The sequence below is a fragment of the Hoplias malabaricus genome, chromosome Y (genome assembly GCF_029633855.1).
Source record: "Hoplias malabaricus isolate fHopMal1 chromosome Y, fHopMal1.hap1, whole genome shotgun sequence".
In the NCBI taxonomy this organism is placed as follows: Eukaryota; Metazoa; Chordata; class Actinopteri; order Characiformes; family Erythrinidae; genus Hoplias; species Hoplias malabaricus.
In genome coordinates, this window is record NC_089820.1 from 33,089,825 (window position 1) to 33,114,083 (window position 24,259).

General features: G+C 41.7%; 1 protein-coding gene across 2 annotated transcripts in view; it reads right to left on the reverse strand.

The window, feature by feature from the left end:
* LOC136677692 (ligand-dependent corepressor-like) overlaps positions 1 to 10,171 on the reverse strand; it is a 111,093-nt gene extending 100,922 nt beyond the window's left edge. For both annotated transcript variants that reach the window (XM_066655285.1, XM_066655284.1), the window contains exon 1: positions 10,028 to 10,171. In XM_066655285.1, the coding sequence (XP_066511382.1) occupies positions 10,028 to 10,124 (97 nt within the window). In that variant the 5' untranslated portion in view covers positions 10,125 to 10,171. The remainder of the gene's footprint in view (positions 1 to 10,027) is intronic.
* Between the last annotated feature and the right edge of the window lie 14,088 nt (positions 10,172 to 24,259).

The window sequence follows — 24,259 nt, forward strand, 5'->3', positions numbered from 1 at the left end:
GGCGCCGTGTGAAATGAGTAGTGTTGCCAGTCTCCCAACCAAGACACGGCATGAATATATAACACTAATCTGACATAGTGAACGTTGTGCACAAAGTGAAATATTGTGTATTCTGATCCAGGCATTAATAAAGCATTCTGAGAGACATGTGAACACTGAGCAATTCTACTTAAAGTACACATGTAGCCATATCATTATGGTGACCTCTTTGTATACTTTGTTTAGCCTCTTTTCACCCTGGTTTTATACTTTCCCTAAACAGGCTGAGATTTCTCCTGGGATCCTGATGCTTCACAATCATGGGTGACATTTGGGAGTGGTCTTGGTGTAAGTCATCTGAGTGAACTGTATACTTGTATGCAAAACATACATCTGTGTTTTTAAAAGGATATTATAGAACAATATAGTAATTTGACCATTGACCATATTAAATAAATTATCCTGTACCATTCCAGCCTGATGTTTTGGGAGTCATTGCTTTATGCAATGACTTACTGCCTTATTTAACCATTGATTTTGTACAAGCTTTCAAATCCATGTTAGGCAATATTAAAAATGAATACCTATCGAGGACAAATGGCATTTATCAGTCACAGAACATTTAAATATAAATTTAACCAGGCAAGACCAAGACGGCGTCGCGATCACACCGCGAGGCTCAGCGTCTTACCAGTTTTAGTAATATTATACTTATTTATTTAGCTATCTCCAGTTTTCTTGCGCAAATAACTCTTGTGAACTACAGCTACGACAGACAGACACTTTTGGAAATTAACATTCACTGCACAAACACCGGATTCACGCATCATTTCAACTTCTGCCAGCTTCCATCAGAGATGACCCGAACACCGGGACCAAGCGAGTCAATCTTGCCGACTGGAAGGACCAGATATCGGCGACGCCAGCGTAAACAAAGATGAGGTAAGCGCGGTGGCTTACGTGCTAAGCTAAGGCTAAACCCACACCGGCCGGCATTACCTAGCGTTTTTCTCGCGAATGTTCACTCGCTGCCGGGTAAGCTGGATGAATTAAAAATCTGGACCCTCACACAGAGCTGGCTCAGGGACTGTAATTTAATGTTCTTCATGGAAACGTGGCTGAGGGACGATGTGGCGGACAGCGTGGTGGAAATGGAGGGACGAACGCTGTTCAGAGCTGACCGGTCAAGCGTGACCACGGGCAAGACTGTATCTACATAAACAAAGCGTGGTGCACGGACCCTGTTGTTGTGGAAACCCACTGCTCTGCAGACCTGGAGTTCCTGATCATTAAATGCAGACCCTTCTACCTGCTCCGTGAGTTCAGCTGTATTGTTTCAGCCGTAGTCTACATGCCTCCTGACGCTAATGCTAACTCGGCTATGGAGTGTCTCTGTGCTTCTATCACCAAACTGCAAAATACACACCCGGACGGAGCTTTTATTGTATCAGGAGATTTCAACCACTCTGATTTAAAATCCGGACTACCAAAATTTTTTCAGAATATCTCCTGCACCAAAAAGGGACAAAAAACTTTGGACAAAGTTTATACAAATGTGGCAAATGCATACAAAACAACACCCCTCCCCCATCTTGGACTTTCCGATCATCTTTCTTTGTTCCTGCTTCCCAAATACACTCCAGTCATGCAGAGGATTAAGCCTTCAACCAGAACTGTAAAGATATGGATGGATGGGGCTGACTCCTTCCTTCAGCAACAGTTCCAGCACACCGACTGGAGTGAGTATGCTGCCCGAGCCACCACAGGCTCACATACCCACTTGGACACCTACACTAACTCTGTCCTGAAACACATCAACAACTGTGTGGACAGAGTGACATCTCAAAAGACAATAATAACATTCCCTAATCAGAATCCCTGGATGAACAGAGAGGTTCACACTCTGCTCAAAGCCAGAGATGTTGCCTTCAGATCAGGAGACAGGGAAGCATACAGCTTGGTCAGAGCTAACCTGAGGAGAGGAATAGCTATAGCCAAGCACTGCTACAAACGCCGGATTGAGGAGCACTTTACCTCCTCTGACCTTCGGCGTATGTGGCAGGGAATTCACACCCTGACTGATTATAAACCAGCCAACTCTGTTCCAAATGCAGCTGGCCCTGATGGTGTACCTGGCCGTGTGCTAAGAGCTTGTGCTGTGGAACTTGCGGGTGTCGTCACTCACATTTTTAATGTTTAATGTTTAATGTTTCGCTTGCCCAGGCAGCTGTACCATCCATCTTTAAGTCTGCCACCATTGTGTCTGTGCCTAAGCACTCTACTGCTTCAGAGTTAAATGACTTTCGACCTGTTGCACTCACCCCAATAATTTCCAAGTGCTTTGAAATACTAGTTCTTTCCCACTTGAAATCCTGCCTACCTGCTACGCTGGACCCACACCAGTTTGCCTATCGTAGCAACAGATTCACCGGGGACGCTATCTCAACAGCACTACACACTGCACTAACCCACCTGGACTGTCAGAACTCATACGTGAGAATGCTGTTCATCGATTTTAGTTCTGCATTCAACACAGTGATTCCGTCTATGCTGATATCCAAACTCAACCAACTGGGTATCAGCACATCACTCTGCTACTGGATTTTAGACTTCCTGTCTAACAGACCCCAATCTGTTAGATTAGGCAGCCTTCACTCATCAACCATCACCTTGAACACTGGCGTTCCACAAGGTTGTGTTCTGAGCCCGATTCTGTACTCTCTCTTCACCCATGACTGTGTACCTGCCTATGGATCAAACACCATTGTCAAATTCGCAGATGACACCACGGTGATAGGCTTGATTACAGATAATAATGAAACAGCCTACCGGGATGAAGTACAGCATCTGTCCTTGTGGTGCCACAACAATAACCTGGTACTAAACGCTCAAAACAAAGGAGATCATCATGGACTTCAGACGGACTAGGAACCAAACTCACGCCCCCATTTACATCAACGGAACTGCAGTGGATCAGGTGTCCAGTTTCAAGTTCCTTGGTCTCCACATTTGCAATGATCTCACCTGGTCCTTGAACTCCTCCGTCCTCATCAAAAAGGCGCAGCAGCGCCTCTATTTTCTTCTGAGTCTGAAGAAAGCTCACTTGTCTCCCAGGATACTAGTGAACTTTTACCGCTGTACCATCGAGGGCATACTTACCAACTGCATCTCTGTGTGGTACGGCAGTTGCTGTGCTGCAGACCGCAAAGCTCTCCAGCGGGTGGTAAAAACAGCACAGCGCATTATAGGCACCGAATTACCCACCATCGAGGATATCTACCACAAACGCTGCCTGGGCAGGGCAAGAAACATCGTCAAGGACGTCACCCACCCAAATCATGGACTTTTCAGCCTTTTACCATCTGGCAGACGTTACAGGAGCCTCCGTTCCCGCACTAACAGGCTTCGTAATAGTTTTTTTCCTGAGGCTGTTATCAGGATGAACACTATTCAGGCACTTTAAACAAACATTTCACAATCATTACATTGCACCTTCTGTAAAGTTGTATTTAATTTATCCCTCAGTACTTAATGCATCACCTACACAATGTTACTTTGTTTACATTTTTTATATTTCAATATGTATATATGGTTACTTAACTTCCATAATCATAATGTCATTTCACAACTGCGCTTTATGTAAATTATGTAAATAATGTTATATATTGCACTTCTGGTTAGATGCTAACTACATTTCATTGGCCCTGTACTTGTACTCTGCACAATGACAATAAAGTTGAATCTAAACTAATCTAATTTAAAGTCATTAAGAACAAATTAACATTAAAAGAAAACACAGTTAAAAATGTGTGGGTGCCCGACTGGAACACTAGCAAAGAGCTTACCAAAAAATTAATATTTTCATCTCAAGCTGAATTCCCCAGACCCCAAATGCAAGCAGGGGTCGTCTCTCTTCTGACACAAAACTGGAGCAACAACGTCTTGTCCTTAAACATGGACAGAACAATGGATAATCACACATATAAAGGGAACAGGACATAGGAATAGATATTTGCATTTCGTAAAACACTCAAATAGATAATCAAAGGAATCCTTGTGTTTTAGGAAACACAGGAATTAAACAGAAGGCATTTCAATGAAACAAATCCTTTCAACTATGGTGCACGGGAGTATTTAAATGAACCCTCCTCTTTTAGAAATCACAGGAATTTAAACATGCCTATTAGTGCACAACAGTAGAACATTTTTTAAATTAAAGCATAAAAAGCAAAAAGACAATTAATTAGAATTTAAGACAAATGTTAAAGTGAACAGTATTTTAATTCTAGCTGTGACACACTCTAAAATGCTTTCTGTCTGGATTTAAAAGTGTCTAAAATCAGAGTCATTCTAATGTTCTCTGTCAATTGGTTCCATTTAAAAGTGGCAGAGCAGCTAAATGCTGATTCTATGTTTAGTCTACTAAACTTCCTAAAGATCTGAGAGTTCTGCTCTGTTCTCTAGCAGACCTGATAAATATGGTGGTACTACACCAGGAAGAAATTTATAAACTAGTATCGGTCATCTAAAGTCTATTCTATTATTCCTAAATTACTATAGGATACATTAATCAGAAAAAAAGATATTATATATATAAAATTATTAAATGTATAAAATGTTTAAACTCTTTGTAATGGGACAGCTATCTGAATACAGATAGTTGTTGCACTGACCCAAAAGCATATAGATTAACTTAAATATGTATTGGGGCTTAACCAAATATTGATATTGATGGTTTGATGTGGTGAGAGTGGGGACCAAAAGTGGAGGATAACACATGTAAAGGAAAAGGAGAGGAGAGAGAAAAATAGGATTTTTTTTTTAAAAGGAAAGGGGGGGGGGGCAGTGGGATAGAGAGTCCCAATAGGGCAGTGTTCTCCAGACAACTGGAGAACAGAGAAAAGATATATCATGGAAGATTAAACCCAACATTTAAACAGCACAAAGAGCTTAAGCAAAGAGGAAATACCAATTACCGGCAAGGTCTGGCTTTTACAAACTCTGTGCTGAGGACACGGACTTAAGGCTTAATAAAGTGTAAGCCCCAGCTGTTGTCAATCGGGCTGATTAACACGGGTCCTGAGGTGTGGTCGTCCCGTTAGTGGGAGGACCACGTTGTGGACAACCCCCTACAGGACCCCCGACCCCCCCCGGAAGGACGGCTCCGGAAGTACCCAGACCAGCTGCCCAATCGCGCCAAAAGGTCAGAATGAGATCTGGCTCCAGAATACGATTCGCAGGGAAGTCCAGGGATAAGTGGGACCACGGACGATGTGGGATAGGAAGAGGATGGAGCAATCCTGTTGGTTTGACCCTGGGTTCCTTATTGCGAGCACCTGTTGCATCCTGTCACAAACTGCCGGACATCTCTTGCCCTGTTGGGTCACCAAAACCATTTTTGCAGGAATTCTGTCTGTGCTTCATGGATGTCCTGAGACAGGACTGGTATGTCCACAAAGCATAACTTGACCTCGGACTGCAGAGGGTACATATGATTTGCTCACAGGACCTCCACCTGGATCAGGTTCATTTTTTTGTAGTGCAGTTTCTACCATTCCTTCAATCTCCCACCATAGCAGCGAAATGATGTGTTCAGGAGGGAGAATAGGAGGGTGAGGCAAAACAGAGGGTTCTTCCCACTGTCTTGAGAGGGCATCTGGTTTGATGTTCTTAGAACCTGGACGGTAGGACAGGGTGAAGTCAAAATGACTTAAAAAATAAATAAATAAATAAAAAATAAAGGTCCATCATGCTTGCCTGGGATTCAAACGTTTGGCCCCCTGGAGATATAAAAGGTTTTTATGGTCAGTCCATGCTAGAAACGGATGTTTGGCCCCCTCCAGACAGTGTCTCCACTCTTCAAGTCAAATAAATTCATTATCATAACCATACTATGCTCTGCATCATCAGTAAACAGTGAACATTATTTGACATAAAACTTTGAGTGCTAAGTAATTGTTAACTGGTCTGCTAAGTAACAGTCAGTTGGCCAGCAATGAGCAATGTCAACTTCTAAACAATGTAGAGCCATCTTATTTTGCTTTTTTCACAACTTTCAGTTCCTCCAGCACCAGTCGCTGAATTTTGCTCTCAGAAGCAGAGTTTTTATCGTCAACATGTGTGTCTGTGTGCACTATCTGGCTGTGCTGAGCTAAACAGCACAAACACTCAGAAAACCATTAACTCGACTTACCACCTTGTAATACCTTATACTGTGATAATATTTTGAGACTGTATGACAATATGAAAAATGCAAATACTGACCATGCCTAATTCTAATTCTGTGGATGTTAATATTTGTTAGCTCACAAGTCTGTTTGTGTGTTCAAAACCAGTCAAATATGTTTATAAAGACCTGGTGTGAGTAAATGGGTAAAAAAACAAAAATCAGTATGGTAGGCCTTCTCTCTCTCTCTCCCTCTTTTCTCATGGCAGAGAAAATGCATCTATATTTATTATAGACAACAGAGTGAATGCCAAAATGAGAGCAGAGATAAGGCTATTACTTTATTCTTCCTACATAGGTGAGTAATAATGACTATTTTTTGCTGTTTTGGATTACCTAAAGTGGAAAAATCTCCAAATTCGGGAGACGGATAACTACATGAAAGTAAACACTAACCGAAAGCTACAAAACTAAACAACTCAAGCTACAAATGAGTTTCCACTGTAATTCAAACAGAGAATTAAAAATGTACAGAACATTTCAAATTCATGCACATACAAATAACATCTTCCTCAAACTTACCATTCCATTCCATCAGACACCAAGTTTCTGAAGGTAATTAAACCAGAAAAATGTTTCCCTATATATGTATGTTACCTTTACTTATTATTAATATTAATACACATATTTGGAATTTTTTATAACTTTTTTATTCTCTCATTCTTTCTTGTGAAAGCACATCTAAAATGTAAAAATGCTTTTAAGAATGTAACAAGTGTTCACATTTAATTGAAAATATATACATGTTATAACATATTATAACAATAACTAATCTAAATGAAATGTAATACTGTCAAAATTATCCTTCTGAAAATTGTGGAATGAATACAACACAGGCTTTTAATGCTAACGCTAATGTAAGTAAAGCAAATTAATGAGATATTTAATTCATGTCACTTGTAATAATTCCACTTTAAAGGTGATTTGTCACATTTTTGTTCAAAAAATGGTCCAATTTTATATGAATTACAATGTTTAAATTATTGTGTCTTAGTGGGGGAGCTTAAAAATATTGTGTCCGAGTGGGAAAGCTTGAAAATATTTTAATCTACAATAGGGGCTTGGGACCTACTTATTTAATGCATTAAAATATTTATCAGAACACAATATACATGGACAGTATGCAACTTATACAAATATACATAAAAAGAAAGATTTTACTAGACACATAATATATATATTTTTTTATTTTCCTGCCCAGACAATGAAAAACAATTCTCTTATCATAAAAAAATGTAATCTGTATCATTTTTTAAATCATACACATCTCCACAGTTCAGTGTGCAGACTCTGCTCAGGAGGCTAAAAACTCGACATTTAACCGTTTCTAAACAAAAGCAGGATATGTCATCACCATTCGTCCTCCCTAGCTGTAAATAAAGAGATACATAATATTATAACGGGTGGGAGACTCTATGATCATATTTATGTTGTTGTTGTTAGCTGATGCTAATCAGCTAGTTAGTTCTTTGGCTACTCAAACTGAATTCACAACCACACCACCATGCTCAATGTCAATTACAAACATGGGATACTTTTAGCATGTAGCACTGTATAGTGACCACTATGTAATATGTGTTATTTTTCAATAGTTCACTAACAGCTAAATTAACTGTTCCAAACAGATCACTCTACTGCTGACAAACACACCAGTTATGCACTATTATTATTCCACAAATCAATGTGCAGCACTATAATCCTGCATGGGACGGTGCATGTTCTCATAAAAACTGCAGAGCTGACCATTTTTTAAAGAACCAGGGCGGGAGAATGCCTGAGAACTTATAAACTACATCAGTTTGTTGCACAAAACAAATTGTCAATCTGTACATTTCTATTTATAGCTGAGTACTTCACATTATTATTAAAAATAAATAAATAAATAAAGGCACAGGCCACCTCTTTCCAAACTGTTCATAATATTCAGTAAATAAACAACAAGTTTGTATTTAAAATGTGCTGAAATATACTGTCTGTAAAGAATATGTTTGTATACATGAAACAAGAAAAAACCTTGGCATATGACTGCAGGCTTTGCTTATTTTTTCCCAATATCATGTTTTGTTTACAGCATATTTGTCAGCGAAAGTAATTATATCAAAAATACTAAATGCTAGAAAAAATTAAGAATTTCAATTCTGGGACTGAAACCAATCTTAGGTCTATTCTCTATAATGATCAATCATCCAATATAAGGTCCTGTACAATTAATAGAAATTATAACAACAAGACTGACTGGTTAAAGCAAGAGCAGGATTTTTTAAAAGAAAAACTACTTTTCAGTAAAACGGGATTTGTGCACATCATGTGATAAACCCAAGAAACATTTTTAGAGAAAAGACTAATGATGGAGATCAGTGAAATCCGTGTTACTCAAAGCCCGAGTTGAATTTGCACATAACTGTTTAAAACACACCACTCCATGAATGTGTGCTCACTGCCCCCTAGTGTTCACTAGTGTGTGTTTCACTGCACGGGCTTTGTTAAATGTGGAGAACGATTTCCTCTGTGCAAGCACAATGGTAAATAAAGTGAATCTAATTCTTCTAATTCTGACTCTCGTGTGAAAATATCAGGAAGCTATAGGGTTCACTTAAAACCTAATCTCTTTGTATAATCTCATCTTTGTATTTTTCACTATATGAATCACTTCACTCCATGACATATTTAAAACTGTTCTTATTAGGATGACCGCTTAAACAATGGGACAGCGACTGAAGCATGCAAATGCTGACTTTAATTGGAAACAGATGGATTAAAGCTAATCAACTGTAAATCATTAAACCAACAGTTTAAATGGTGATTTAAGGAAAGGGCTTCACATTCAAAGTGAAAAGTGGCGTTAAAAACCTTGGTTTAAAGAGGATTTTGGGTGCGTGAATAGCATTTCTTCAATACATCTGATATTCCCATGTAAATGTATTACACAAAGCTAAAGAAATCGTACCATGTGGGAGGGGTAGACCAAGGTTTATTTAGGAAGCATAAAAAAAGCTTCCATAACCATAATCGAAAAATCCCTAGGCGTTACCTTTATCATAGCCCAACACACGTAAACTATATTCAAATCACAAGCTATTCGTGGGACATTTGACGTCTTTATAGATACTGCACTAACGTAAAACATACACTGACCCATTGACCAAGATGTTTAAACAGTAATATTTCACATTCATAAATTACCGTTATTGTTTCGGCAGGAACTGCATTCGAAAAAGGACCTGAGAGCAAGATAGTGGTTGCTTAGCAATTGTGTGCATGTCTTTGCCAACCCACACCCTAAAACCCGCAATTGTTTTCAGTGATATTTCACCATTGCAGCAAAGTGCGCCCCTTTTTATACGAAACTGAGGACATAAAAAATAACACGCACCACATTACATACTGGGATAATAGATGGAACAGCCCTCCCCCACAAAAATAAATAAATAAATAAATTAATTAATTAAAAAAACAGTATAGGCCTACAATAATGAGGAAAACCGAAAGGACTGAGTTTTCATTGGTCCCTAAACCATTCCCTCTCTACACGTGACCACGCCCGCTTGAACATATCCGTCAAATAATAACAATACCAACAAAAATGTATTATAATTGATGATGTACATATCGACCGCATTAATGTGTTGTACTACAATCACTGCAATTTCGGATAAGGTCCAGAGAGTGAGGCCACCGGTTTTGCGAAACAAACAAAAAAGCTACGGCGCTTTTTCAGAGCTGAAACTGATTTTTCCCAGCCACGCTCAGTTATGATCTTTAAAACAGACACTATCTACATGCCTTCTGAACCTTTCTGCTTGAAATGTACAATGAGCTTACCTACACAGTGAATTAGTTTATGCCGCCATGAGTCAAGTTCCTGCCGAAAGCCGCGCCTCTGGATGGTACATTGCTGCCTTTTGCACAGACTCGCCATTTTCTATCGGCCCCTCCCGCGGGGGCGCGCGCGTTCTGCTGGGAGCTTTCCTGAGCTACGTCATCAGTGTGTGTTTTTCGGGCAGGAATATGTTGAGGTTGCTGTAAGAGCATCATTATCAATTGTCCCATTAACACGAAAATTGTACTGCATGACGGTGTTTTTTTCACGGTAGAAACGGACCATTACATGAATACCCTAAATCGAGAGGGTATCTTTTTTAGACACCATGACATTGTCAGACAATTTAGAATAGTGGTTATTAAGCAACTGTTTTCCTAATTTTCCTTATAAAAAGAGAGCACTCTAACTTAACTTAATTCTAACTTCAGGACAACACATATGGATCTCTAACCTACCACAAGCCATTCTATTGATAAGAATATGACACATTCTTTAGAATGCTCAGTGTCATATATTTATTCTCATTGTGTGTGTGTGTGTGTGCGTGTGCATGTGAATGTGTTCTAATTACTAGTGTGAGTGCGTGTTCACTGCCTTGGATGTGTTAGAGGTCATTGTACTGTTGTACCATTACATAAATATGCATGAATTCTTTTCATATTTTTTGTATGAATTCCACATTTCTCCTGTCTAAAATGTTTTTGTAAAATTGCCAAATACAATACAGCAGTGAGCTGAATTTGTGGCTGTTAAGAGAAACATTACATTTTGTGAAGAGTTTCATAAATGGAAAACAACACTAAGCAAGTCTGGTTTTGCCAGACTACCATCAGCTGCACAGCATTTAATTGAGGTGTCTCTGTCGTTTCAGCAATGGGAAAGTAGGGTCCAAAACCTGCCCTTGACAAGCTTTTGCACTTCATATAAATGTCATGTTCTTCTGATGTATATATTACAACCCGGACTCAAACTTACTCATGATATATTCACATATATAGGAAACTACAATTCGTGACAGTCACAAATTATCGACATTTTATGTGACAATATCACGATCATAAGTGTATGGGTAATTACCATACAAACACTATGCGACAGTAACATGAACACTCTTCCTCATTACAAGTGTCATTACTCATATAACATAGAAAAAGGCATAATGCGAATTACATAACATAGGTTGTTATTCCAACAAAGGTATAAAGTATTTTATTATACTTCTCCAAAGCAATGCTTATTATTGGTGTCCTACTTTAGCGTTAACTCTAACAAGAACATTTCTTTCACTTAACGTTATTTTGACTAATTTTCAAAAGGTTAATACTGAAAAGGACCTTTCTCTAGCTATTATTTGCTTCGATATTCTAGCAAATACTGAATTAGTAAGGTTATATTTTCTGTAAATAAAAATAAGACAGAGGTATTAACAAATGGTAATGACGTCTGTAATGAGCCATTAAGTAATATGCAGTGGTTTTACCTTTCCAGTTTCAGTTGGGACATGTAGGTGACATTACATATAATATAGCAGAATTAGCTAGTATTAAATATATTTTTAATAAATTGTTATGCTCATTGATCCGCTGAAGGTTCTTGGCTCCGGAATTGAATCTGACCAGAAAGTAATAAATCCTTACAAGAAACTTGCACACACAAATAACCAAAGACTGGTTTTATCACACAATTGGTTTATTAAATGTAATATCAAATAATGAATATTGATTATACAGTACATTCATAAAATGAAATGGACTACAGCGATACATGAGGGAGGAGGGAGATTAATACATGTGTCAGGAGCGAGGGACGGACTGATGGAGCGGACGCATTCGCTAAAGCACAGATAACGTTTAATTTACAAAAGAACAACAAACAGAGAGCTTAACATAACAAGATGACTAACAGATAGCTAACAGAGGCATGGACAAAGGAACCAAACGAACAGAAGAGGAGTAAAGACAAACTAGAGATACGGACAGACTGGAAGACAAACTAGAGATACGGACAGACTGGATAACACAACTGACTAAACACGATACAGAGAACATGAGAACAATAGAACAATGACCAACCAACAGGAAGTGTAGGAAGGGGACTTAAATACAAGACACTGACGAGACGCACCTGAGACAGATAACGAGAAGGACGGGTTAACAGATGACAGACGAGGAGGCGGGACAAAGGCGGAGACTAGAACATAAACAAAACAGAGCCATGTGCAAATAAAGCACATGGCGGGGACAACAGACTGACAGGACGAAGGCGTGACAGATGCCCCCCCCAAGAACGCGCAACTCCCGGGCGCGTACTCCTAAACCCCCCAGGAGCTGGCACAGGAGAGGGCACGGAAAACAAGACAGGACAACAAACCAACGGGAGACAGGACTCAGGACAATACGGGAACAGACACTGGAGCTGGGGACACAACAGGACCGAATATACGAGACGGGACCTGGGACATGACAGGTGACTGACAAAGGGAGGTAACAAAAGACTGGAACGGACTGGACATGACGGGAGTGGACACATGAGACTTGACAGGGTTTTTGACATTGGACATGACACTGGATGGAAACAGGGACTGGACAGAAGACGGGACAGGTGACAGGACTTGGTGCTGGGACTGGACGGGAGCAGAGACTGGTGACAAGACAGGAACGTTAGACTGGACAGGGGTACGTGACTGGACAGAAGACAGGACAGGTGACATGACACTAGACTGAAACGGAGACGGGACTGGAGACTGGACAGGGGATTGAAAGGGAAACTGGACCGGAGACAAGACAGGTGACTGGACATTGGACGGATACGGGAACTGGACGTGAGACAAGACAGAGGGTTGAAACAGGGACTGGACAGGACTGACAGGGGACTGGACAGGAGACAAGACAGAGGGTTGAAACAGAGACAAGACGGGTGACTGGACATTGGACGGATACAAAGACTGGACATGACTAACAGGGGACTGAACCGGGGGTTGAAACATAGACTGGACAGGGCTGACAGGGGACTGGACAGGACTCACAGGAGACGGGACTGGACTTGGTAGGGGAACAGGGACCAAGACATTCAGGGGGACTGACACAAACACAGTGACCGGGACAGGGACAGAGACAAAGGCTGACACGGGCACAGGGACAAGGACAGAGACAGGAACCAAGACAGGGACAGACAGGGGAACCAATATAACAGGGGGGTGCCCAGGACTGGCTAATGTCTGTGGGGCAGTCTGAGGAACCAGCCTGGGCACAGTTCTGGGGATCGGCCCTGAAGTCCTTCGGGCCGACCTACGGACATGGACAGGAGCGGCCGTAGCCACAGTCACGGGGGCAGGAGCGGCCGTAGCCACAGTCACGGGGACAGGAGCGGCGGGTGCCGCCATCACGGGGACAGGAGCGGCGGGTGCCGCCATCACGGAGACAGGAGCGGCGGGTGCCGCCATCACGGAGACAGGAGCGGCGGGTGCCGCCATCACGGAGACTGGAGCGGCGGGTGCCGCCATCACGGAGACTGGAGCGGCGGGTGCCGCCATCACGGAGCCTGCGACGTCGTCCACGGAGGCAGGGGACCCTGCGACGTCGTCCACGGAGGCAGGGGACCCTGCGACGTCGTCCACGGAGGCAGGGGACCCTGCGACGTCGTCCACGGAGGCAGGGGACCCTGCGACGTCGTCCACGGAGGCAGGGGAACCTGCGACGACGTCCACGGAGGCAGGGGAACCTGCGACGACGTCCACGGAGGCAGGGGAACCTGCGACGACGTCCAAGGAGACAGGGGAACCTGCGACGACGTCCAAGGAGACAGGGGAACCTGCGACGACGTCCAAGGAGACAGGGGGACCTGCGACGACGTCCAAGGAGACAGGGGGACCTGCGACGACGTCCAAGGAGACAGGGGGACCTGCGACGACGTCCACGGAGGCAGATGAATCTGCGACGTCGTCCACGGAGACTGGAGAACGTGCGACGACGTCCACGGAGGCAGATGAATCTGCGATGTCATCCACGGAGACTGGAGAGGCGTGCGTCGCGCTCACGAAGACAGGAGAGGCGCGCGCCGCGCTCACGAAGATAGGCGCGGCAGGAGGCGCCGCGTTAACGAAGACAGGCGCGGCAGGAGGAGCCGCGTTTGCGAAGACAGAAGCGGCTGGAGGCGCCGCTTTTACAAGGACAGGGGTTTGTGCTGCTCGCCGGGCTCACGCTGGAGCTGTAAAGGGTTTAGGGGGTTTCACAGGCGCACCCTTTAAATCCCTCAGAGGTGCGCCCCTGTTAGCCCCAACTTCGTCGTTCTGACGTTGGAGGCTAACAGCCCCTACCCTTAACGCCCCCCCAAAAATTTCCCCGGACCTAAGGGGGTAATCCTCCAGCGAGGGGGAGACTCCAGCCCGCTTCTTTCGCCGACTCTTACGACTCGCGCTGGAGCAATCACTCGACTCGTGAATCGACTCCTCCCGAAGGCGCTGAGCCACTGTGGCATGTATCTGTCGGAGCCGGCTACTCCATTCCACAACCCTGTTAAACGGATTTTCTGTGCTAGCTGCGTCCATGTAATGGTTGGTCATTCTGTCAGGAGCGAGGGACGGACTGATGGAGCGGACGCATTCGCTAAAGCACAGATAACGTTTAATTAACAAAAGAACAACAAACAGAGAGCTTAACATAACAAGATGACTAACAGATAGCTAACAGAGGCATGGACAAAGGAACCAAACGAACAGAAGAGGAGTAAAGACAAACTAGAGATACGGACAGACTGGAAGACAAACTAGAGATACGGACAGACTGGATAACACAACTGACTAAACATGATACAGAGAACATGAGAACAATAGAACAATGACCAACCAACAGGAAGTGTAGGAAGGGGACTTAAATACAAGACACTGACGAGACGCACCTGAGACAGATAACGAGAAGGACGGGTTAACAGATGACAGACGAGGAGGCGGGACAAAGGCGGAGACTAGAACATAAACAAAACAGAGCCATGTGCAAATAAAGCACATGGCGGGGACAACAGACTGACAGGACGAAGGCGTGACAATATGAGGGAATTCCTCTATGATAAGTACCCTAAATTCTAAAATGTTTATCCCAGCAAAGCAATCTGACATCAACCTCTGAGACATGAAATGAAATGAACCATGACCTTACATATCCCTGGAGCGGTGTGAAGATGGCTTGCAGGCCATCACTGATGCATAAGGCTTTCTGGAGCTTCTTGCAGACATGGGCCTTGTAGCATTGCACCTCCTCTTCCATTGGGCTTTTGGTCAGTGACACAGCCTTGGACAAGGCAACCACTCCGTTGGAGCAAGTGGCATTCTTAGAGTGCATGTGGGGATTCTCCTTCGTTGCTCCCTCCCAGCCTCCCTGGGAAAGTCCATGCCAGGGTGCTGGAAAAGAGAATCCATCCTATAGTCGAACCTAGGATTTTGGAGGAACAATGTGGATTTCGTCCAGGCCTTGGAACTATGAACCAGCTCTTTACTTTGTCACAGGTTATTGAGGGGGCATGGGAGTTTGCTACTCCACTGTACACGTGCTTTGTGGATTTGGAGAAGGCGTATGACCGTGTTCCCTGAGAAATTCTGTGGGAGGTGCTTTGTGTCTATGGGGTGCCAGGGTCACTCTGACGAGCCATACGGTACTCTCAGAGTTTGAGTTGTGTTTGCATCCCCTGCAGTAAGTCATGCTTGTTTAATGTTCCTGATATTCATGGACAGGATGGCGAAGCGTAGCCTGGGACAGGAAGGCTCTTGAGGGGCTCAGGAGGTGGCATCTCTGCTGTTTGCAGATGATGTTGTTCTTCTGGCTTCTTTGTACAGAGCCCTCCAGCATTCACTTGAGCAGTTAAACCACTGGGCAGGCCCATGGAAAACCCTTTTAATTTCATGGGCAGTCCAAGCAGTGCCCAAATATAGCTACAGGTACTGGTCATAAAATTACAATATCATGAAACAGTTTATTTCAGTAAGTCCATTCAAAACATGAAACTTGAATATTATACTTATTCATTGCACACAGACAGATATATTTCAAGTGTTTATTTCTTTTAATTTGATGATTATAACTGACAACTAATGAAAACCCTGAATTCAGTATCTCAGAAAATTACAATATTACTTAAGACCAATACAAAAAAAAAAAAAAGATTTTTAGAAATGCTGGCCAACTGAAAAGTATAAACATGAAAAGTATGATCATGTACAGCACTCAATACTTAGTTGGGGCTCCTTTTGCCTGATTTACTGCAGCAATGAGGAATGGCATGTAGTCGATCGGTCTGTGGCACTGCTCAGGTGTTATGAGAGCCCAGGTTGTTCTGGCCTTCGGCTCTTCTGCATTGCTGGGTCTGGCATATTGCATCTTCCTCTTAACAATACCCCATAGATTTTCTATGGGGTTAAGGTCAGGCGAGTTTGCTGGCCAATTAAGAACAAGGATACCATGTGTCAGGATTCTCAAGGCGGACTGACGGAGGCGGATGCACTTGCTAAAACACATACTTTATTAACAAAACAAAGAAACTTTAACAGAAAGCTAACACACAGGGAGCTAACAGAGACAGACACAGTGAGGTAAGCTGACTAAACTAAAATACAAAGAGCTAGACAGACTAAACCTAAAACAGAGAACTAGAGCAAACAGGAAAGACAGACAGACAAAAGACCTTGAGTAAGCTAAGTAAACACAGAGAGCTAAAGCTAAACCTAAACACAGAGGGCTAGAGAAGACACAACAGACAGACTTAATAACATGACACAGAAAACGACTGAGACAGACAGACCAGACTGGGTAAGATCACACTGCAACAATGGAAAAGAGGAGTGACTTGAGGAGTGAAACGAATGACTAACAAACAGGAACTAGTCAAGGGAACTTAAATACATGACACAGACAAGACACACCTGAGACAGATAACGAGGAGGATGGACAAGGAGGCGGAACAAAGGTGGGACAAGGGCGGAGACATGGACAACAAACAAACAGAGCCATGTGCTAAATGAGTACACGGCAGGGACAACAGACAAGACAGAACAAGGGTGTGACACCATGGTCCTTAAACCAGGTAGTGGCAGCTTTGGCCCTGTGTGCAGGTGCCAAGTCCTGTTGGAAAATTAAATCTGCATCTCCATAAAGTTGGTCAGCAGCAGGAAGCATTAAGTGCTCAAAAGTAGAAACAGTAGAAACTTTACACTGAGCCTCAAGCAACATGGGTTCTGTGCCTCTCCTCTCTTTCTCCAGACTCTGGGACCTTGATTTCCAAAGGAAATATAAAATTTACTTTCATCAGAGAACATTGCTTTGGACGACTCAGCAGCAGTCCAGTCCTTTTTGTCTTTAGCCCAGGGGCGAGACACTTCTGACACTGTCTCTTGTTCAAGAGTGGCTTGATACAAGGAATGCGACAGCTGAAAGTCATGTCTTCCATATGTCTGTGCATGGTGGTTCTGGAAGCACTGATTCCAGCTGCAGTCCAGTCTTTGTGAATCTCCCCCATATTTTTTAATGGGTTTTGTTTCACAATCCTCTCCAGGGTGCGGTTATCTCTATTGCTTGTACACTTTTTTCTACAACATCTTTTCCTTCCCTTTGCCTCTCTATAAATGTGCTTGGACACAGAGCTCGGTGAACAGCCAGCGTCTTTAGCAATGACCTTTTGTGTCTTGACCTGCTTGTGTAAGGTGTCAGTGGTCGTCTTTTGGACAACTGTCAAGTTAGCAGACTTTCCCATGATTGTGTAGCCTACAGAACTAGACTGAGAGACCATTTAAAGGCCTTTGCAGGTGTTAATTAGCTGATTAGAGTGTTGTCTGAAGTATATGCAAATATTAATAAAAACCTAAATTGTATTCCATAAAAAAAGTATTCCTCAGAAGCCTAAATAGTAAAATTGTATTCCCTTCATTAATACATCATGTATCAATCAAGCCGTATTTCCGACAACTTTATCATTATTTATTTTAGTGTGGCTTAAAGAGGGAGAAGATGCAGGCAGACATTAGATAATAGCTTAAAAACAAAGAGAGAAACCAAAAATATCAGCTTACTTATAGAATTCCTATCTATTTTTAATTATAAAATATTCTTTTTTGTTTACATATTATATTTGAATTCTTAGCTTTTCCAGAAACACATATTATAATTCTGCAACATTTATTTGTTACAAATCAAATGTGTTACATTATTTTAAAATGTAAGTAGCTCATGAATCTCTAGTACTCACAACCCATTTCCACACCATTTATTTATATAAAATGTGTTAAATGTGTTTAATATTTGCATCATGAAATAACACAAAAAATGTCCAATTAAAAAAGCATATCTCCCAAAATACAAAAACTTTACAAGAGAAAGGAAAAATAATAAGTAATTTTGTAGCATTTCTATTGGTTCATCCATTATGAAAATGTATACAATGCTAAGTATGTGCTGGATGTTGTGTAGACAAGTGTCTAGATAATCAGCACTCTGCAAGGTTTACACATCATATTTTATCTATACTCCAGAGAAAGCAGGTAATATAACAGTATCCATTTCCACATGCCATGTACCAAACTTGCCTAATGGAAACGCAAAAAATAAGAGCAGAGTTGAGGTGAAGTGATACTATGCAGTGGAAAAGCACCATAAACATGGCATGACATCAAACAATTGCTCAATCTTTATGTTTTAGGATGCAAAGCACCTCATGGAACTGGTTTATAAACAGTGGCATTTCTATCAGAGTGGCAGGCGTGGGGGTAATCAAACTGTGCTCCATGTCATCTTTGTTGGGCCCTATTAAATACTGATATTTTTCCCCATATTTCATCCCTTGTTCATCCCATTAGCTCTCATTCAATTTCAACAACACCCACATGAAACACACTGGAAGCCAGTAAACCCCTACTACACGATGGCAAACTACTAGCAACCATCTTAACATCCTATGCTTATACCATAGCAACACCTTAGTAAGCAACATATATTGCAAAACACCTAGCAACACCTTAGCAACCACTTAGCAATACCTTTGCAACCACCATACCACAGTAACACTTATCAAATACCTAGAAACAACTTAGCAACAAACAGCTATAGCATAGCAACACCTTATCTAACACTTTAGCAACCATCTAACAAACATTTAACAACCAATACCATAGCAACACTGTAGCAGCCAACATACATACCATAGCAATAGTTCAGCAACCAACACCTATACCATAGCAACACCTTAACAAGCAACACATACCAATGCAAAAAACCTAACAATACATTTGCAACCAAAATCATAACATAGCAACACTTTAATAACCACCTAGAAACACCTTAGCAACCAACAACTATAGCACTGTTGTATCACACCTATTTTTACCCTTGTAACCTACTTTTATATCCCTGTTCTATTCATTGTTTTTTTCTGTATGTCTTCTCTTGTGCACAACAAGTACCATCACAGTACAATTTTATTCGGGATCAATAGTCTTACCTTATCTTATCTTATTTTAGCATAGCAACACTGTAGCAACCCAACTAGCAACCCCTTACCCACCAATACACTCACCTGTTTGTCATTTCTTTATCCATCTCTCCTCACATTCATTCTCAACAACACCTAGCAACTACTTAGAAAACACCAGGAAATATTCAAGTAAACAGCTGGTACACCATAGCAACCCCCTAGCAGCACTCTGTCTACCAACCACTTTCCATACACCTTAGCAACCATTACCTATACTCTAGAAACAACTTAGCAAAATCTTAGAAAACAAAATAAAGTGCAAAAATATCAAACACCCATACCATAGCAACACCCCAGCTAACAGAAAACATTCCCACAACTTTCGCTAACGTTATGTAAAGGTTTTCCTAATGTTAGAAGCAAATGTTTTGCAGTAACCTCAATGGAACGTTCCATAAAGTTTATTTGACTTTGATAAAAGTTCTCCCAATGTTAGTCTGAAACATTCTATGTGAAGAGTCCATGAATATTCTTCTAAAGTTTTCTGTTTAGTCTAAAGAAGTATATGTTTGGTATTAGACACATATTCGGAAAAAGTCTCCTGTTATACATCGATGATTTGAGATAAGGTACACCACTAAAAGATGTGGATCCATTGATTTTGTTTAGCTACATGAAATTACTTTTGTCTTATTATATTAAATTCAATAATATATTTAAGATAATAAATTAATTTTTATCTTTTACTTACTTCATCTTTTACTTTTTCTTAACTGTTCCACACTGAAATTTCATAAAAACTGCATGAAAAACTGCTGTTAGGAGAAATAACGTTTTCCACAATGCAGCCCGTTTTGCATACTGTTCCAAGGTGAGATTTAGCGGATAGAGGAGTCAGTTTAACCCAGATGGGGCCAGTTTAGTCACTTTAATCTAGACAGCGCTCTACTGACAAGTAGTGAGAAATAAAATGATGTTTTTGATAATATTACCAGTTTAATAAGGTTTATAGAACATTAGATAATACATTCCATTGATTTAGTGGCTACCCAGCTAGCAAAATTTTATCAGCCCACACTCGGGCCAAATCACGCAAGCCCGGAACAAGAACACTGACCAGAGGATCGAGTGAATGGCAACACTGCCGTGAGTACAGCTAGAGACAGGCAATGGGTGCAGATTGAAACCTAACACTGCTGCTGAGAGAGCACAGCACAGAACCAGACCAGAATACCGGTCTTATGCACTTCAGCTGAATAAGACTATAAGATTTGAACCTGCATGCCCTTTGTGAGAATCACAAACGCAGTGAACACAGCACAGAAAGTGCCAGAAGTGTCAGCTGGTCCCAAAACCCTAACAAACCTACTGCAGACACCCTGATCTTTGGAGATTACACTGTTAATGAGGTAACAAACCCAAAACTCATAGTGAGATGCGAGCCAAACATCACCGTCCCTGAACTTACTGCAAAGCTTCCAGCTGTACTGGCTGAGTACACGCATGTGAAGAGGATTATTGTACACGTTGGAAAGAATGACACTGTCAAGCAGGAGTCTGAAGTTTTAAAAAGAGACTTTAATGACCTCCTTAACACACTCAACATACACTCAAGTAAGTTCAACATACAACTTTTCATCAGTGGACCTCTACATGCGGAAGGCACCAATATGTTCTCAAGGTTACTGGGATTAAACACCTGGCTTCAAAACAGCTGCAGGTCAAATGGACTGAATTTCATTGACAACTTTAACTTGTTTTTTGGGAAGAGAGAACTTTTTAGGAGAGATGGACTGCACACGAACAAGAGGGGTGTTAAACTCCTGACAGACAATCTCATTTTCTCAGTGTGCAATCTATCTACTTCTCTTGGTGGGGGCGCATCAGCATCAACATCCAGGAACTCTCCTGTACAAGCTGAAGACACCATGTCACAGCCAGAGCATCCTCTCTCCACTGAGGACGACCTGAGGGAGCAGCAGACACTTGACATGAGTGGCAATGACCAACTCTAACAGCTGCCAGAGACACCAAAACCCCAAGAGGAATCCTCCATGTCCTCTATCCCCCCACATCACCCCACCTGAACCTCCCAGCAGCCATGGAGAAGCTGGTTTCGGCTGGGACAAGGCTATCACTCTCCCTGTCAGCCAGCCCTCAGGTTCAAAGAAGAACCACCCCAGCTTCTACTCCACTTTCATCTACTGCCACTTCCCCACTGCAGTCCCCCAGACTGTCCCCTAAGAAAAATCACGCTCCATCACCACCTAGAGCACCTCAGCGGAAGAGATAAGCTCCTCGTCGCCTCTCCGGCTCCTCTGCCGTGGCGGTTCGCGGGGGTACCTATCTACACGCCTGCACCGGGATGTGAGTGCCAGCTTCATCCGAGCCGTCTAGGATCCGTAGTTCTCTCTGAGAACATTGAGGTGGTTCTGACTGGTCATTCTCAGTCACATCAGTCAGGTAGGTGGAATGGATAGCGAGCAGGTAAATAATATTAAAATTCCTAATGTTCCTCCTGACCATCTCTCTACTGCTAGTATGATGAGTAGTATGTCCATATCACCCACTCTGATTAACGCTAATACATTTTTCAGCTGACTGTGTCTGTTCCCCACAAAGCTTGTTATCACAAATGCCCCAAAATCAGTTTCAACAGCCTAATTAGAATTAACACCAAGGCACTGCAGCGAACGCAATATTTCAGCACTTCCAGCATTAAATTAGGGCTTTTAAATATATACGACCTCTAACATCTAAAGCACTCACTGTCTGTGATATTATTACTGATAACAAACTCTATGCATTATGTCTCTGCGAAACATGGGCTAAACCCAATGAATACATTGCCCTAAATGCGTCCACTCCCCCGGCTTTAGCTATTACAGTTGCCCACGAACATCTGGTCGTGGTGGTGGTGTATCCACAATTTATGACCCTACCATTGACACAACACAAAAATCTAGTTATGATACTAAATCCTTTGAAGTACTTACTCTTAAAGTCACTGCATCAAAAAGGAAGCACTCTTTTATGCTCATCACAATCTATCGTCCTCCTGGCCCATATACAGAATTTCTTTGTGAATTTGCTGATTTTCTCTCAAGTGTAGTTATCATTTCAGAAAAGTCCTTAATTGTTGGTGATTTCAATATTCACTTTGAGAAGGATCATGATCCACTTAAAATTGCATTTGAATCAATTTTGGATGTGCTAGGGTTCACTCAGAATGTTACTGGGCCCACTCATCAATGCAAACACACACTGGACCTAGTGTTAACATGGGGCATTGAGATAAAGAATCTATCCAATCTCTCGCTACCTGAGACCATCTCTGATCACCATCTAATCACATATGAAATTGCGTTAAACTTTGATATTTGTCCACAGCCACGCTATATTAGAAAGTGCACTATAACATCCTCAACAGTTAGTGATTTTATCAATAACCTTCCAGACCTTACCACCTTGAGATCATTACAAACAACCTACAACATTTTTTGTGTACAAACCTAGGTAGTGTTGCACCAGTCAAGACCAAACAATTTAGAGAGAAAAGGCTGGCTCCATGGTACAGTGACATCACGCGTGCTTTAAAACTGGCTGCTCGTAACCATGAACGTAAATGGAGACACACAAAACTAGAATGTTTCCGAATTGCATGGCAACACAGCCTCACCGACTACAAACATGCCTTATCTAAAGCCAAATCACAGTACATCTCTTCCCTTATAGAAAACAACAAAGACAACCCTAGATTCCTTTTTAGCACTGTATCAAATCTAACTGGCAACAAAAAGGACATCAACAGCATTGTCCCCTCTGATTTCTGTAGCAATGAATTTATGAGGTTTTTTAATTATAAAATTGATTGCATTCGCCTCAAAATCCAAAATCAGTCCATAGTCACATCGGCTTTTGTTGAAACCCCCCCGCCAGCTCTGAGGTGCACTTAGACTACTTGAATTCTGTCGATGAAAATGACTTGCTTAGTTTAATTAGCTCATCTAAATCAAATTCAGGCTTACTGGATCCTGTACCAACAGTTATTTAAACAAATTTTACCTAAAGTCATTAGACCATTGCTCACAATAATAAACTCATCCCTCAACATTGGATATGTACCAAAACCTCTGAAACTAGCGGTAATCAAAACAATTATTAAAAAACCCATTCTTGACCCTCTTGTACTCGCAAACTACAGGCCAATATCAAACCTCCCTTTTATTGCTAAGATTCTAGAAAAAGTCGTGTCACAGCAGTTGTGCTCTTACCTACAAAACAATGACATTCATGACATTTTTCAGTCTGGATTTAGACCAAATCACAGCACAGAAACAGCTCTAACAAGAGTAACTAATGACTTACTCCTTTCACATGACAAGGGCTATATCTCTATTCTGGTGCTGCTTGACCTTAGTGCAGCGTTTGATTCCATAGATCATGTGATGATTCTTGATAGGCTGGAAAATCTGGTAGGAATAAAAGGATCTGCCCTCTTGGATCAGATCCTATTTATCTGATCGTTATCAATTTGTTTATCTGAATAATAAATCCTCTAATCATACTTTAGTTAAATATGGTGTTCCACAAGGATCAGTGCTTGGCCCTTTATTGTTCACACTCTACATGCTGCCACTGGGTAGACTAATCCGTAAGCATGGGATTCAATTCCACTGTTATGCTGATGACACACAACTGTATATATCAGCCAAACCTAATGATGTTGCTTGTCTACGTAAAATAACAGAATGTCTAATTGAAATTAAAGACTGGATGAT